Source organism: Biomphalaria glabrata, chromosome 11 (genome assembly GCF_947242115.1).
Source record: "Biomphalaria glabrata chromosome 11, xgBioGlab47.1, whole genome shotgun sequence".
Taxonomy (NCBI): Eukaryota; Metazoa; Mollusca; class Gastropoda; family Planorbidae; genus Biomphalaria; species Biomphalaria glabrata.
Window position 1 is genome coordinate 6,005,606 of NC_074721.1, and position 13,110 is coordinate 6,018,715.

Here is a 13,110-nt window from a genome sequence, read left to right on the forward strand (position 1 = left end):
TAAGATGAACTTTATGTCACGTGTTCAATTATGATAATAACGTGATGGAGTTCAACAGTGTGTGTGGTAAATTACACCAACCAATTTAAAGACAGAAGCAAAGAAAAAGATTCCAATCTGTAATAATAACTTAAAAAAAAAAAGCGCCAGGGTCACATTGGCACCCCAACAGTCTTCGTATTACTAAGTACTTAGTATTAAATATTAATAAAAAATGAATTCTAAAACGTTTCACTGTGTTGGTACAAAAGAACACTTCAGAATATTTTACTTTAGTTACTTTTATTAGCTTTTACATGGACATGCATTATTTGTCACTGGCAATGAATTTGTGGCCTGGAGATGGACAATGCCAGCAAGTGCACCCTGAAAACCCGCATTGATGTCCGTGGCGACCTCGTTGTGGACATAGTCAGATCGTAAGTCCACATAGGCGTCGTCCGCGTCGGGACCACCGACCAGTGCGCCTTCCAACACGTGAGGGTTTGGAGTTTGTGCGTTGTACTCATTCCAGCCACAAGGAGCGGGCCGGTCAGGACACGACGCTGCCCTGTGATGAGGCTGTGTTGGGTACTTAGAGCCATACCCGACTTGGAAACTAAAGCACCCGCCAGTGTGGTTGTTGTCTCCTAGGAAGTAGTTGATTTGCTGCACAGCCCACGTCCTGTACCTTGCAGCTTCAACCCCGGTCTCAGCAGCCACCAGGGCCAGAAACGCTACATTCGCAGAAAATCTGTTTAAAAAGAGTAAGAAATTATTTTAATTCAGTTCTTGTTCTATAACGATAAAAAAAAATGTAAGCCGGCATACACACGTAACAATCTTTTTTTGCAATTCTAATGTTACACTTTACATTTTTGTCACAGAATTTAAGTGTGACCGAAACAGATGACCTTTACATCATCTGCCCCATAGATCGCAATATTTGAAAGGATTTCTTTTCTTCTTTCTATATTTTAGAAGAATCAAATTCAGTAGTAATAAATGTCATCTAAGCTTGAACAAGGGAAAGAAATTTAGCTTGACTGAAGTGGTGGTATAAGCTGAGTTAGTCCCCTTTATATGCCGCTCTAAATTGTATTAAACAATATATAACTATAAAATCTTCTCTATTCGTAAGTGCCTCACTGGCAGAGTACTTAGCACTTCTGCCCGAAGAGGCGTGATCTTGGAGCTCGAATACAGGTCGTTACCTTTTTTTTTTTTGTAAATGCTTTTAAAAACCAATTACGATAAAATTCACCCAGATATCTCTTTCTTTCTTCTCTTCCCCCACTACCCTCCCATTTTCCCAACTGGTCACGATAAGGATCACAGCGTATTGAGAAATCTAAAAGCATGAAATAGCGCTTTAAAAAAAACAACAATTGGTTATTACAAATTTAACTACATGGCTGATCTAGACTAATTGATACAATCATACATCTTATAAACTATGTTTGTTCGTTTTTTTAAAGTATTTTTTAAAGCTTTTCTTGTTTAAAATTTAGATGTACCTGGTTTTTGTGTCGAACTTTCATTGAATGGTCCTCATGTTCTAACTGTATCATAATTGAATTCAATCCAGATGTAAGTAATCTAGATATGACCGGATTAAAAAAAAATATAACTTCTGATTTTCGAGATCTTCTTCTTCTATATTCTCATTTGTATATCTTGATATCCTATTCCTGAGACAAACTGCGCAGTGGTTTCCAGATAAGGTAGTTCTCTATATAGTTTTTCTTCCATAAGGGATGGAGGGGTGGAGGGTTGTGCAGTGCCAGTGTCTTGTTCAGGCATGTCAATTTAGTATGCAGCTTTGAATGACACGATTAGAATTCTCTGGTGACGCTACTAGATCTCAAGGTTTAGCTTCCGGCCCATGTATTTGGAGGTTACATTTAACTATTTATTGAAACGACACACTCACCTATTAGGGCTCCATTTGCTCCTCCAGGCCAGTCCACAAGGTGTGTAAGTCACGTCACCGCCTGGCAAAAAGCTGTTGATGAAACTGACCAGGGAATTTCTGTACTGAGGGTCTTGGGTCTCTTCATACAGAAGTTGTAGGCAGGCAGCTGTGGAAGTGAGTGGTCAAGGCAATATGAGATGAACTATAACAAGTGCAACGGAGATAAAGCAAATAGGTATTACGAAAGTAGGAATCGATTAATATAGATATGTTATTTGTTATATTATATGTTATTGCATTGCAAGGTCTGTATGTGAAGATCTTTGCATTAAATGTTATATGTAAGTGCTAGTTAGACGAAAAAAAAAACAGATACTAAAATAGAAACCCCAATATTATTGTTGAAGTACACCGCACTGGTGGCATCCTTGTAGAGGTTCTGAATAACTTTGATTATGTTTTTATTAAAGTTGTACTTTTCCATTGTCGCCCAGAGTGCCCAGTGCCATACTCGATCGAAAGTTTTCTTGAAATCAATAAAGACATGGAAAAGATTCTCTTGGTGTTGGTTCAAAACCAGAGTTGGAGTAAGACAAGGCTGCCTACTGTCACCAACACTCTTCAATATCTTCCTTGAAAGGATAATGGAAGATGCCCTCGAGGGCTATGAAGGTACTGTTAGCATTGGAGGAAGAATAATTACTAACTTGCGCTTCGCAGATGACATTGACGGCCTAGCAGGGACAGAAGAAGAACTAGCTGACCTGGTGATGCGCATTGACAAGACTTCCGCAGCATATGGCATGCAAATAAATGCCGAAAAAACTCAAATTATGACCAATAGCCATCAGGGCTTTAAAAGAGGCATCAGTATTGGAGGTGAAAAGCTAACTAGTATTAATAGCTTCAAATACCTCGGAGCTATTGTCTCAGATGAGGGAACAAAACCCGAATTATTGGCCTGAATAGCACAGTCCACAGCAGCCCTTTCAAAACTTAAAATAATATGGCCAGATAAGGGCTTAGCCTTCGGCACCAAAATCAGACTGATGCGCTCTCTGGTCATGGCCACATTTTTATATGCTTGCGAGTCGTGGACGTTGAATGCAGAGCTTGAGAGGAGGATCCTAGCAATGAAATTGAGATGCTACAGAAGGATCCTAGGCATCACATTCAAAGACCGCATCACAAACCAAGAAATCAGAGACATGGTTACTGTAGCGATCGGAGCCCATGATGACCTGCTAACTATTGTTAAAAGACGAAAGCTTAAAACCTTTGGCCACATTACAAGATCTACGGGGCTCGCAAAGACCTTCCTTCAGGGAACACTGCCAGGGAAAGAAGAAGAGGCAGACAGAAAAAGCGATGGGAGGACAACATTAAAGAATGGACAGGCCTGCCATTGAGAGAGGTTCTAAACACGCAAAAAAAAAGGGAGGAATGGAGAAAGACGGTCGACAAATCTTGCCTGGTGCCCCAACGGTCCAACAGACTAAGGGATAGGTAAAGGTAAAGTAAAAATAGAAACAGATGCTAACATAGAAGCAGATGCCGACAGAGAAACAGATACTAAGCATAGAAACAGATGCCAGACATAGAAATAAATGCAAACATAGAAACAGATGCTGACATAGAAACAGATGCTGACATAGAAACAGATGCTGACATAGAAACAGATGCAAACATAGAAACAGATGCTGACATAGAAACTGATATAGACATAGAAACTGATATAGACATAGAAACATATGCTCCACAGTCTACAACATCTTTATCTGAAAAAAATGTTTCTGAAATGTTAAGAAGTAACTTTTTTAACAATATTTTGAAGCATTTCTTTAAGCCTCAGTTTGAAGCATTTCTTTAAAATTTAATTTGAACAAAAAAATTAAGATCATAAGATCAATAACTTGAACAACTTCCTCGTGAACAATACTAAATAAAACTTTGATTTTAATATGGACAAAATCAAGTCGCAATGAGGTAAAATTAATGTACTAGACTTTAGTGATAATATTTGTAAACCAAATATACAATAACACAACCTTTCAGTCTCACGTTCTTAGAGCGTCTGTCCTAACTAAGACCCATGACGACAATGCCACCGATCTTGCATCATGCCATCATTCACAACTGATCGCTAACGTCTTCCCACCGGCAGCATAGAAGCACACAAACACACACACACACACTAACCCAAAAAACAATGTGTCATTCTACTCTTGTATGTTAATCTTAAACTCTGCTATGTCGTTGGTTTCCCTGGCTGACTCAGTCAACCCATTCCATACTCTAATGGCACGATATTAATTATTATTATACTTATCATACAGATAAGCTTGATGTATATGCACGTATGATTTTTTACTTATCTTATCTTATTACTTAGATTAGTAAGTGTATGCCACCTGTCTTATCGTCCCAGGTAAATCCCCAGGAGTAGGCATCAGAGAAAGACTTGGCGTCATTCAGGTAAGAAGTCTGGCGTGTGGCTTTGTACAACCAGATACTTGCTTCACACAGCTCGTCTCGGTCAGCTGTGGACGTATAGAAGTTTCCAGCAGTCTTGAAAACGCCCCTGCCAAAGACATAAATCAAAGACTCTAAAGGTTAGAGTAACACCTTTAGTGAAATCACTAAATTTAGAAAGCCTTCAGAATAGAAGACTGAAAAGTAAAGTAGCGATCATTCATAAAACACTGAACCATAGTCTTCAAATACAAAATTTAATAAAATACTCAGAAATACACAAAGATAAAGGTACATCTCTCATTTTATATGCTAGGACAAATTTGTACAAATACTCCTTCTTCCCTAATGCTATTTAGAGCATGGAATGGGTTGTCTGAGATAGCCAGGAAAACCAGCGACTTGGCAGAATTTAGGTCATAGGTTAATATGCATAACTAAATGCATGAAGCCTCAAACGTAATCATCTTCTTTTTTGAAGTGACGTCTGTATTATATAAGATGAGATAAGATAAGAATCACAGAAACGAAAGATGTTGAAGGTTGCATTTAAATTGACGAAGATAGATCATCAAAGAGCAGTACCTACCATCTTCTTTTCAGTGTTATTTACAATTACCTCAAATCTCAAAGAATTGAAATAGCAAACATTGGTTCGACTTTTCTATCAACGAAGTAAATAGTTGTATATATTTAGAGCGTATGCATGATCATTTACCTATTAGCTTTAGCAAAGCTGTATAAGCTTTCGGCTGCTGTCAGCAGTTCTTGGCTGTAGTCTGCGTCACCATTGTCCAAGAAGACTATGGAGCCAGCAGCCAAGGCCGCGGCTGTACCAGCAGCTATATCGCTACCCTTGACGAAAAAAAAAAGTCATACTATTGTGAATATTACATTTGTAAAATGAAGATAATATGAAAGTAAAGTCATTAAATAAATTCTTTGAGCTATTGAAACTAATCAGTTTGTTTATTAAAATACTTTTCGCATTAAGCATTTTTTATTTCTATTTTTTTTTTCATTTTATTTAAGTTTTCTTTTTCCTTTATCTCTCTCTCTTACACACACACACACTTTCTATTTCTTTATCTTAATCTCATTCTCTTTTTTTTTCTCTTTCTCTCCTCTGTTCTCTAATTTTCCCACACTTTCTTTTCCCCTTAATATCTCTGTCTCTCTGCCTCTCTGTCTCTCTGTCTCTCTGCCTCTCTGTCTCTCTGCCTCTCTGTCTCTCTGTCTCTCTTCCTTTCTGTCAATCTGCCTCTCTGTCTCTCTGCGCCTCTCTGCCTCTCTGTCTCTCTGCCTCTCTGTCTCTCTGTCTCTCTTCCTTTCTGTCAATCTGCCTCTCTGTCTCTCTGCTTCTCTTTCTATCTCATTATCTCTCTCTCTCTCTCTTTTATATTTTCTTGGGATCATTAAGCCAGAAAAAAAAAATCAAAATGTATAAAAACATTAAAAAAAGGTAAAAAATCGGTTCTATGAAACTGTTAGATTGGACTCTATAAAATTAAACAATTTAGGACGAAATTGATTAGGTGCTAAAGAAACCTTAATTGTTGCGTTGACAACCAGACATGGCCTGTACATGGTCATATCCTCGGGTCGACCCCACCAGCTGTGGTCAGTCTCAGGGTCACCAATCTGAACAACTAGAGTCTCACTTATTGGGTTCCACGCCTTCAGGAAGTAGTCCAGCGGCCATTTTATAGAATCCAACATGGCGCTGGTCTGGCCAGATAGGGCGTAGCCGTCTTTAAATCTACAGTCATAAAGAATCCATATTTATTCAATATTATTCAGGGGAGATATAGATCTGGCTTTTTTAACATAGAATTAATTTTATGTATAACATTTCCATTGTAATCTCATACGACGTCATCTAATGAACATTTTTTTAACGAAACAATTCCTACATTTTGAATATTTAGCGGAACACTTTACTTATTTCTTAGAGAGATTAATTCACAAGGTGGCTTAGTAGTTAATGATTTCAGGAATTCGTAGAACGCCTATTCAGGCGTAGCGGAACACTAAGATTTCTCGGAACACAGTTTGGGAAACAGTGTCATTCAATGTTACTCGGCCTTGGCTCCCTGATAAAAAAAACAACATTAGTTTTAGGTGACGACTGTGCTATAGGGAAAGCTTAACAGATCCGAAGTAGAACCGAGCTCATTGCACTTGCAAGGATGAAAATGCGCCTACAGTAACTGTGAATTAGAGAAAAAAAAAAAAAAAAGAAGATTTTCCCTGGGAACTAGGCCATTAGTCTCGTCCCTCTAGCGCAAGGGTTTTCAACCTGTGGGTCACGACCCCCCTTGAGGGTCGATTGACGATTTGCCAGGGGTCGCCAAAGACCATCGAAAAAATGGATTGTTTTTGTCTATTCTTCTATTGATGTGTGTGTTTGCGGGAGGTAGTCGCTGCAGAGTGGGGGGATTTAAAAAGGGGTCGCCGAGCATAAAAGGTTGAGAACCGCTGCTCTTGCGAGAGTGTCTAGTTCAGGGGTTCTCAACCTGTGGATCGCGACCCCCTAGGGGGTCGATGGACGATTTGCCATGGGTCGCCAACGACCATCGAAAAAATGAATTGTTTTTGTCTATTCTTTTATTGCTGTATGTGTGAGCGGAGGGGGGTCGCCGGGCTTAAAAGAGCCACTGACTCTAGGCTATGGCTATATTTTACAATTTCAGAAGAATTCCAGAAACGATTTATTAATAAGTTAAAATGGTTAATGTTAATAATTTACACCTAGAATTCGCTAGGGGCTTATGAAAGTGCGGGGCCCACTGCGGCCGCATAGGTTGCAGTGGCCTAAGACGGACCCTGCTTTAAGGTCCCTCAGACAGCAAGATTGTATTCATTAAGACCGGGGAAGGGGAGGGCTTCCAAGTTTCAATAGTTTAGGATTTCAAGAGACAGAGTCTCAACTTTTCTGACCAAATTTTTTTTTTTTTATTCTAGACAACACAACATTGCAATGACTTCATCATTCCGTGAGTGTATCGAGAGTTCTCTTTGACAAACATAAATAAATAAATTAAATGTGTTTTGTGTGAAATGTGTTTGTACTTACTCATTTTATGACCAAAATGAAATAAATAAATAACATTTCCATTTTGCATCAATATAATGATACTGCTATTTGTATGATACATGAGAAATCATTAAGATTACTACAGCTATATACACTAAAGAAACCTTATTATTTTGTGGTTAGCGATCCCTTAAAAAGAGTTTTCAGAATATTAAAATGACAATTTTAAAATGTGGTAGAAATAAATTATAACAAAGAAACTTAACAAATAATGATTTAATTATGTTGTAGATAATTTATTAGGTCTATGTTACATTTTTTTTCAAAGAAATGTGTATTTTATTAGTTTAACTATAAAGGGAAACGCCGTGGCTTAGCGGACAAGCGCCTTGTTTTTGAGCCAAGGTCAAGGTTCGAATCCTAGTAAAAAACTGGGCTTTTCAATTTCGTATTCTTCGGGCACCTCTGAGTCCAGCCAGCTCTGAGTCCAGCCAGCTCTGAGTCCAGCCAGCTCTGAGTCCAGCCAGCTCTGAGTCCACCCAGCTCTGAGTCCAGCCAGCTCTGATTCCACCCAGCTCTGATTCCACCCAGCTCTGAGTCCAGCCAGCTCTGAGTCCACCCAGCTCTAAGTCCACCCAGCTCTGAGTCCACCCAGCTCTGAGTCCACCCAGCTCTGAGTCCACCCAGCTCTGAGTCCAGCCAGCTCTGAGTCCAGCCAGCTCTAATGAGTACCTGACATTAGTTGGGGAAAATTAAAGCCGGTTGGTCGTTGTGCTGGCCACATGACACGCTCGTAAATTGTGGGCCACAGAAACATCTTTACATCATCTGCCCTATAGACCACAAGGTTTGAAAGGGGAACCCCTACTATAAAACACACGGTGACTTAGGCATGCTTATGTTACCTGTTCGGCCCTGTTACCTGTTCAGCTCTGTTACCTGTTCAGCCCCCACAGAAGTAGAGTTGCTGCTGAAGACATGGGCAGTCCAAACTTGGTCTGGTCTCCATTGTCGAACCACCCGCCTACCACACAGTCAGTCAGTGCTGCATCTCCCCTCCAGGGGATAGGATTGTTGGCCGGTAGCTTGCCGGACCTGCAGAAATACGAAAACTATCTAAGAAGCTTGCAGGCAGTCTGGTCGTGTGGTATGCTCGTCATTCTGCCATCTCGGTGGTCCCTGGTTCGAGCCTAGCCCGCTTCCCCCCCCCCTTTCCTGGAAAAGGTTTAGGTGCAGAAATAATAATCTTAGAAAATAAAACTATATATAAAGACTTATTACAACGAAAGAGACGAGGCATAGTGGTTAAGTAGTAACGCTTGGCTTACGAAATGGGGGGGGGCTTGAGTTCAAATCCAGGAAAAGACTAGCATTTCAAAAATTGGTAATTTAGGAAGTTCCGCAATCCTTCATCTTCACTTTGACCTGTCCTCTAGTCTGCTGAACCATTGGGAAACCACACGTGATCAGTCCACTGTATTTTCTACATTCTTTTTTCTTTTGCCTTGCATGACTGGCCGTTCAATCTTTAATGCTGTCTTCACATTGCTTTCGCAATTTGTGAGTTCTTATTTTTTTCCTGGTACTGTTCCTTGAAGGAAGGTCTTTGGGAGCTCTATGGTTATAAAGTTGTTTAAGTTTGAGTTTTTGGCCATGGTCAGCAGGTGGGCGTGAAGCTCAATTACCATTGCGAACCTATTTATAATTTCCTAATCTGAGCTCAGCCACTCAATTAAGCACATGATAAAAGTTGGGAGTTGCGTTGGTATATGACATAGTGACACAGTATTATACTTCAACCATGCAAACATCATTGCTCCCCCCCCCCCCCCACATACATCGCCGCAAGTTCTGAAATGGTTTGAAAGGAGTTCCTTCCTTTTTTGCTTTGCTTTACCATTTAATATTAGATGACATGGGATGTTAAGCAAATGATTTCGTTTCGTTAATTTGTTGTTCTTTTTGAGTCGACAGGGCAAGACTCCTATCTTGGTCTCTACTAACCATGAACAATATAAAACAACTGCTACGAACTGCACAACTTGATAACGTAATTTTTTGGGTTTATTAAATAACAGCCAAATGCTGGTAAAATGAGCCGTCTTACTATATAACCAATGTTATGTACTGAACAGTACTGTTGCACTGACCTCGTACAGCTGTTTCGTCATTAACTACACAGGACACTATTGTACCAATCCGTACAGTTGTAAATAACTATCTTGACTATTAAGTTTTGTTTCTTTTCGTTAATCGGGTCCCCGAAGACCTTTAAAAATATGATAGTCAAGCACTTGTTGCTAGTTCATTCTAAACAATAAACTGACCATATCATGGGTGATTTGCATGTCTATTTTAGCCTGCGTCACATGTCAGCTGGTTACACTCATGACCATGCCGCTACCCTAACCCGCGGCGTCAATTCAGACACACAAATATTATAAGTATGATCGTGTCTTTAAGTGGTATGAAATCAACCCCTAAAGAATTAGATATAGAAATATTTCACAATATGATAAATTAGATATTTATTTCTAACCTTTGTGCATCATAAAACAGAATAGACTTCTGTAAAGCTAAGCTGTAGTTCTTCGCCGAATATGTATATGTTATTAGAAATAACAAAATCACAAAACAATTAGTCCAGTAGTATGCCATTGTTAAATAATTGAAGTCTTGAATGAAATTGTCTTGCAATTTTTTATGTATGGTGCGTTAGTAGTTCCATAGAACGAGGAAAGGGCAATAACTGGGTTACTTTCAAATAGCTGACAGTAAGCGTAAAATAGATTTTAGCTTGAGCTTGGATGTCAGTTTGATCGATATTATCTTATTTAATCAAAAATCATTTCTGTTCTATAACTTAAATAGTAGATTTCTTTAAAATCTTTTATCTCATTATTACGAACTATTTACTAAACAAATATTTGTATACCTTAATTTCAGATTATATTTGTTGAGCCAAATGAAAATACGGTGTCGTCATAACGTAGTGTCGCAGATCCTGCACAGTCCTAGAAGACATCAGCATAGACCTTCGAAAAGGAACTACTTGAAAAACTGAGCAGCTGCCCCTCACACCTCCTCTCACCTATCGCTACCTGGCAGTGGCTTCATATGTAGCGTATAGGTCTTCGCTAAAACTGGATAGTAAGTACATTTCTACACTCTAAAGCTCATAGCAATTCGACCCCCTCTTCTTATTATTATTAGGCTAAAGCGCTATTGTTGTAAAGAGTGCCATTTATATTTATAAATTTCCTTTTAGTTAGTTGGAGGCGTGATGGCTGAGCGATAAAGCGCTTGGCTTCCGAACCGGGGTCCCGAGTTCGATTCCTAATAAAGACTGGGCTTTCATTTCAGGATCTTTGGGTGCCTCTAAGTCTACCCAGCTCTAATGGGTACTTGACATAAATTGAGGAAAGTAAAGGCGGATGGTCGTTGTGCTGGTCACAAGACACCCTCGTTAACCCTGGGCCGCAGACACAGATGACCTTTACATTATCTACCCTAGAGATCGCAATGTCTGAAGGGGGAAACTTTTTTTTTTCAGTTAGTTTATTTTATTGTCAGTGTCAGGCCTTTCCCTTATACATTTTCTGACATTGACTCCAGATTTTGAACCCCGTTTCTTATGTCTTATCGTATTTTGTAGATTTCTTATCTTAGTCTCTAGTATCGACAGCACATGTGTGTTTGTGTATGTGTATGTGTATGTGTATGTGTATGTGTAGGTGTAGGTGTATGTGTATGTGTAGGTGTTATACGTTTCAATAAATCATAGAACCGGGGCTGGATTTGGGGGAGAGCAGGCGGGGCTAAAGCCCAGGGGACTACAAAAAGGGGTCTCCCACATTAGAGACAAAAACAGTATTTCGTTTTTTACCGACAATACTTGAAATCTTATAGTTGGCAACACTGTCGCTTTTACATAGTGTCAGCTTATTGTGTGCTTGTAATATACAACAACATCTTTAGATTTACTACATTGCATTTCACTAAATATTAACTTTTTAAAATATTTTTTCAATTATTAAATTTTTTAATAGGAATATTAAATATCAATTACATACTGCGTTCCCATAATGGTAGGGCGCGTATTTGTAGATATTAGTCAAATAGATTTCAGTTTTGTTTCTGGTCAACTAGTCAGTAAATAATCGATTTTTTTTTGGTTCGTTTACGCTATTACCACATTCATTGGCGAAAACGTATGTTGATCTAGGTCACAGCTGAATTTGTGCAAACACGTACAACTTACAACTTTTAATCTTCGAGGTAGGACAGTGATAGACCCGCGGACCAAACCCGGCCTGCACAAAGGCTTAATCTCGCCATCTCATTTTTAACACACTCACCCACTTAATTACAAATACAATTTCTATTTATAAAAATTAATAATTTGTAATAACATTGGAGTTATATTACGAATTTTAATTCATAATTTAAACATTGTCCAATACAGCAAAGGATATCATTCATAGTAGATATTTATATAATGGCACAGTTTTGCCTTTCATCTGTAGCCAAAAGTAGGGTCACAAAATACGAGCATATACAATATTTACACCAAAGTGAAAATAAAGGAAAATTAGTTGTAAAAAGTTGTGAATTTTTTTTGTTGTCTATACTAAAGCTAAAATGATATCTACAATTAAAATAAACTTTTAAATTAAAAGAGATTGAACAATCTTAGTTAATAAGCCATGTAACACATATTCTTATCTTGCCAAATGCTATAACATGTACATTCCTTCTTTCCCCAAATCCATCATGGTTTACATTGGAGTTGTTGGTCTGAGAGAGTTGCAGATTTCTGTATGTTACAAGTTAGATAAGACTATACATTTAGTAGATTTAGATATTCCCTGGAAGTTGATCAGTTATTTACTTCATTTCAATTCATGTCAGACATATTTAAAGTGATGAGTCTATCAAGCTCTAATGGGTACCTGAAATTACTTAGCCATTACTTCATCTTACCTGGGCCGGCTCTAATAGTTGCGGGCCCTATGCGAAACGGATTGCGCGGGGCCCAGTCTGGGTAGGGATAAGCACAAAGTCAATTAAGATTTTGTATTAGAAAATACATTGTCTTTACATTAAATGAAAGCTGAAAATGAGTTTTTTTTTAATCGCGCGTAGGATTGACACCCCAAAATGACAAATTTGTCTATTTTTCAAGAGATTTTTTATGCGTTTTCAGGAGATTTTTAATTTCAGGCGATTTCCAGGACTTTTTCGTATATTTTGCAATTACAAGAGATTCCCAAGAGCCCCTGGAAATCAGGAAGCAGCGGAAACCATGTTATTATATTAGTTATAACGTTTTAATTTAATAACTTAAACCTAGAATTAGCGCGGGGCCAATGACAGTGTGGGGCTCACTGTGACCGCACTGCTACTTACCTACTGACCATTTAGTCATTGTGTATGAAATTCATCGTATTCTGTTTTATCTTCTTTCTTTGTGGTGATTAAATACACATCATTACCACAAATAAACATCCGTCATATTGCATTGCTCCTTTGTAGAGCTAACTCCTTTAAATGTATTACATGATGTATATACTACTAATGTGTTTACAATTAGGTGTTTTGTAAATCCATGTCTATACCTCGAGATGTCTAGGTCTTCATCTCTTGGCTGCCATCAGTAAATCGTATAAATTTACTTCTTAATCAGAGCTTTATCAATTCTCCTGGG

At 38.5% G+C, this 13,110-nt stretch overlaps 1 protein-coding gene across 1 annotated transcript; it reads right to left on the bottom strand.

Moving 5' to 3' along the window:
• Positions 1-263: 263 nt before the first annotated feature.
• On the bottom strand, positions 264-10,098 carry LOC106072494 (endoglucanase E-4-like). Its single transcript, XM_013232872.2, has 7 exons — positions 9,943-10,098; positions 8,343-8,498; positions 5,915-6,125; positions 5,085-5,221; positions 4,306-4,475; positions 1,913-2,060; positions 264-733 (listed from the first exon to the last, which is right to left on the bottom strand). The coding sequence occupies exons 1-7, from the start codon at positions 10,059-10,061 to the stop codon at positions 286-288; spliced, it is 1,389 nt and encodes a 462-aa protein (XP_013088326.2). The 5' UTR covers positions 10,062-10,098; the 3' UTR covers positions 264-285.
• Positions 10,099-13,110: the final 3,012 nt, after the last annotated feature.

Coding starts and splice junctions, on each gene's coding strand:
- LOC106072494 (XM_013232872.2), bottom strand. CDS start 10,061: ATGGCATACTACTGGACTAATTGTTTTGTGATTTTGTTATTTCTAATA. Junction 5,222..5,914: donor TTGTCAACGCAACAATTAAG/GTTTCTTTAGCA, acceptor TTTTTCGTCAAG/GGTAGCGATATAGCTGCTGG. Junction 734..1,912: donor AGCAAATGGAGCCCTAATAG/GTGAGTGTGTCG, acceptor CTTTTTAAACAG/ATTTTCTGCGAATGTAGCGT.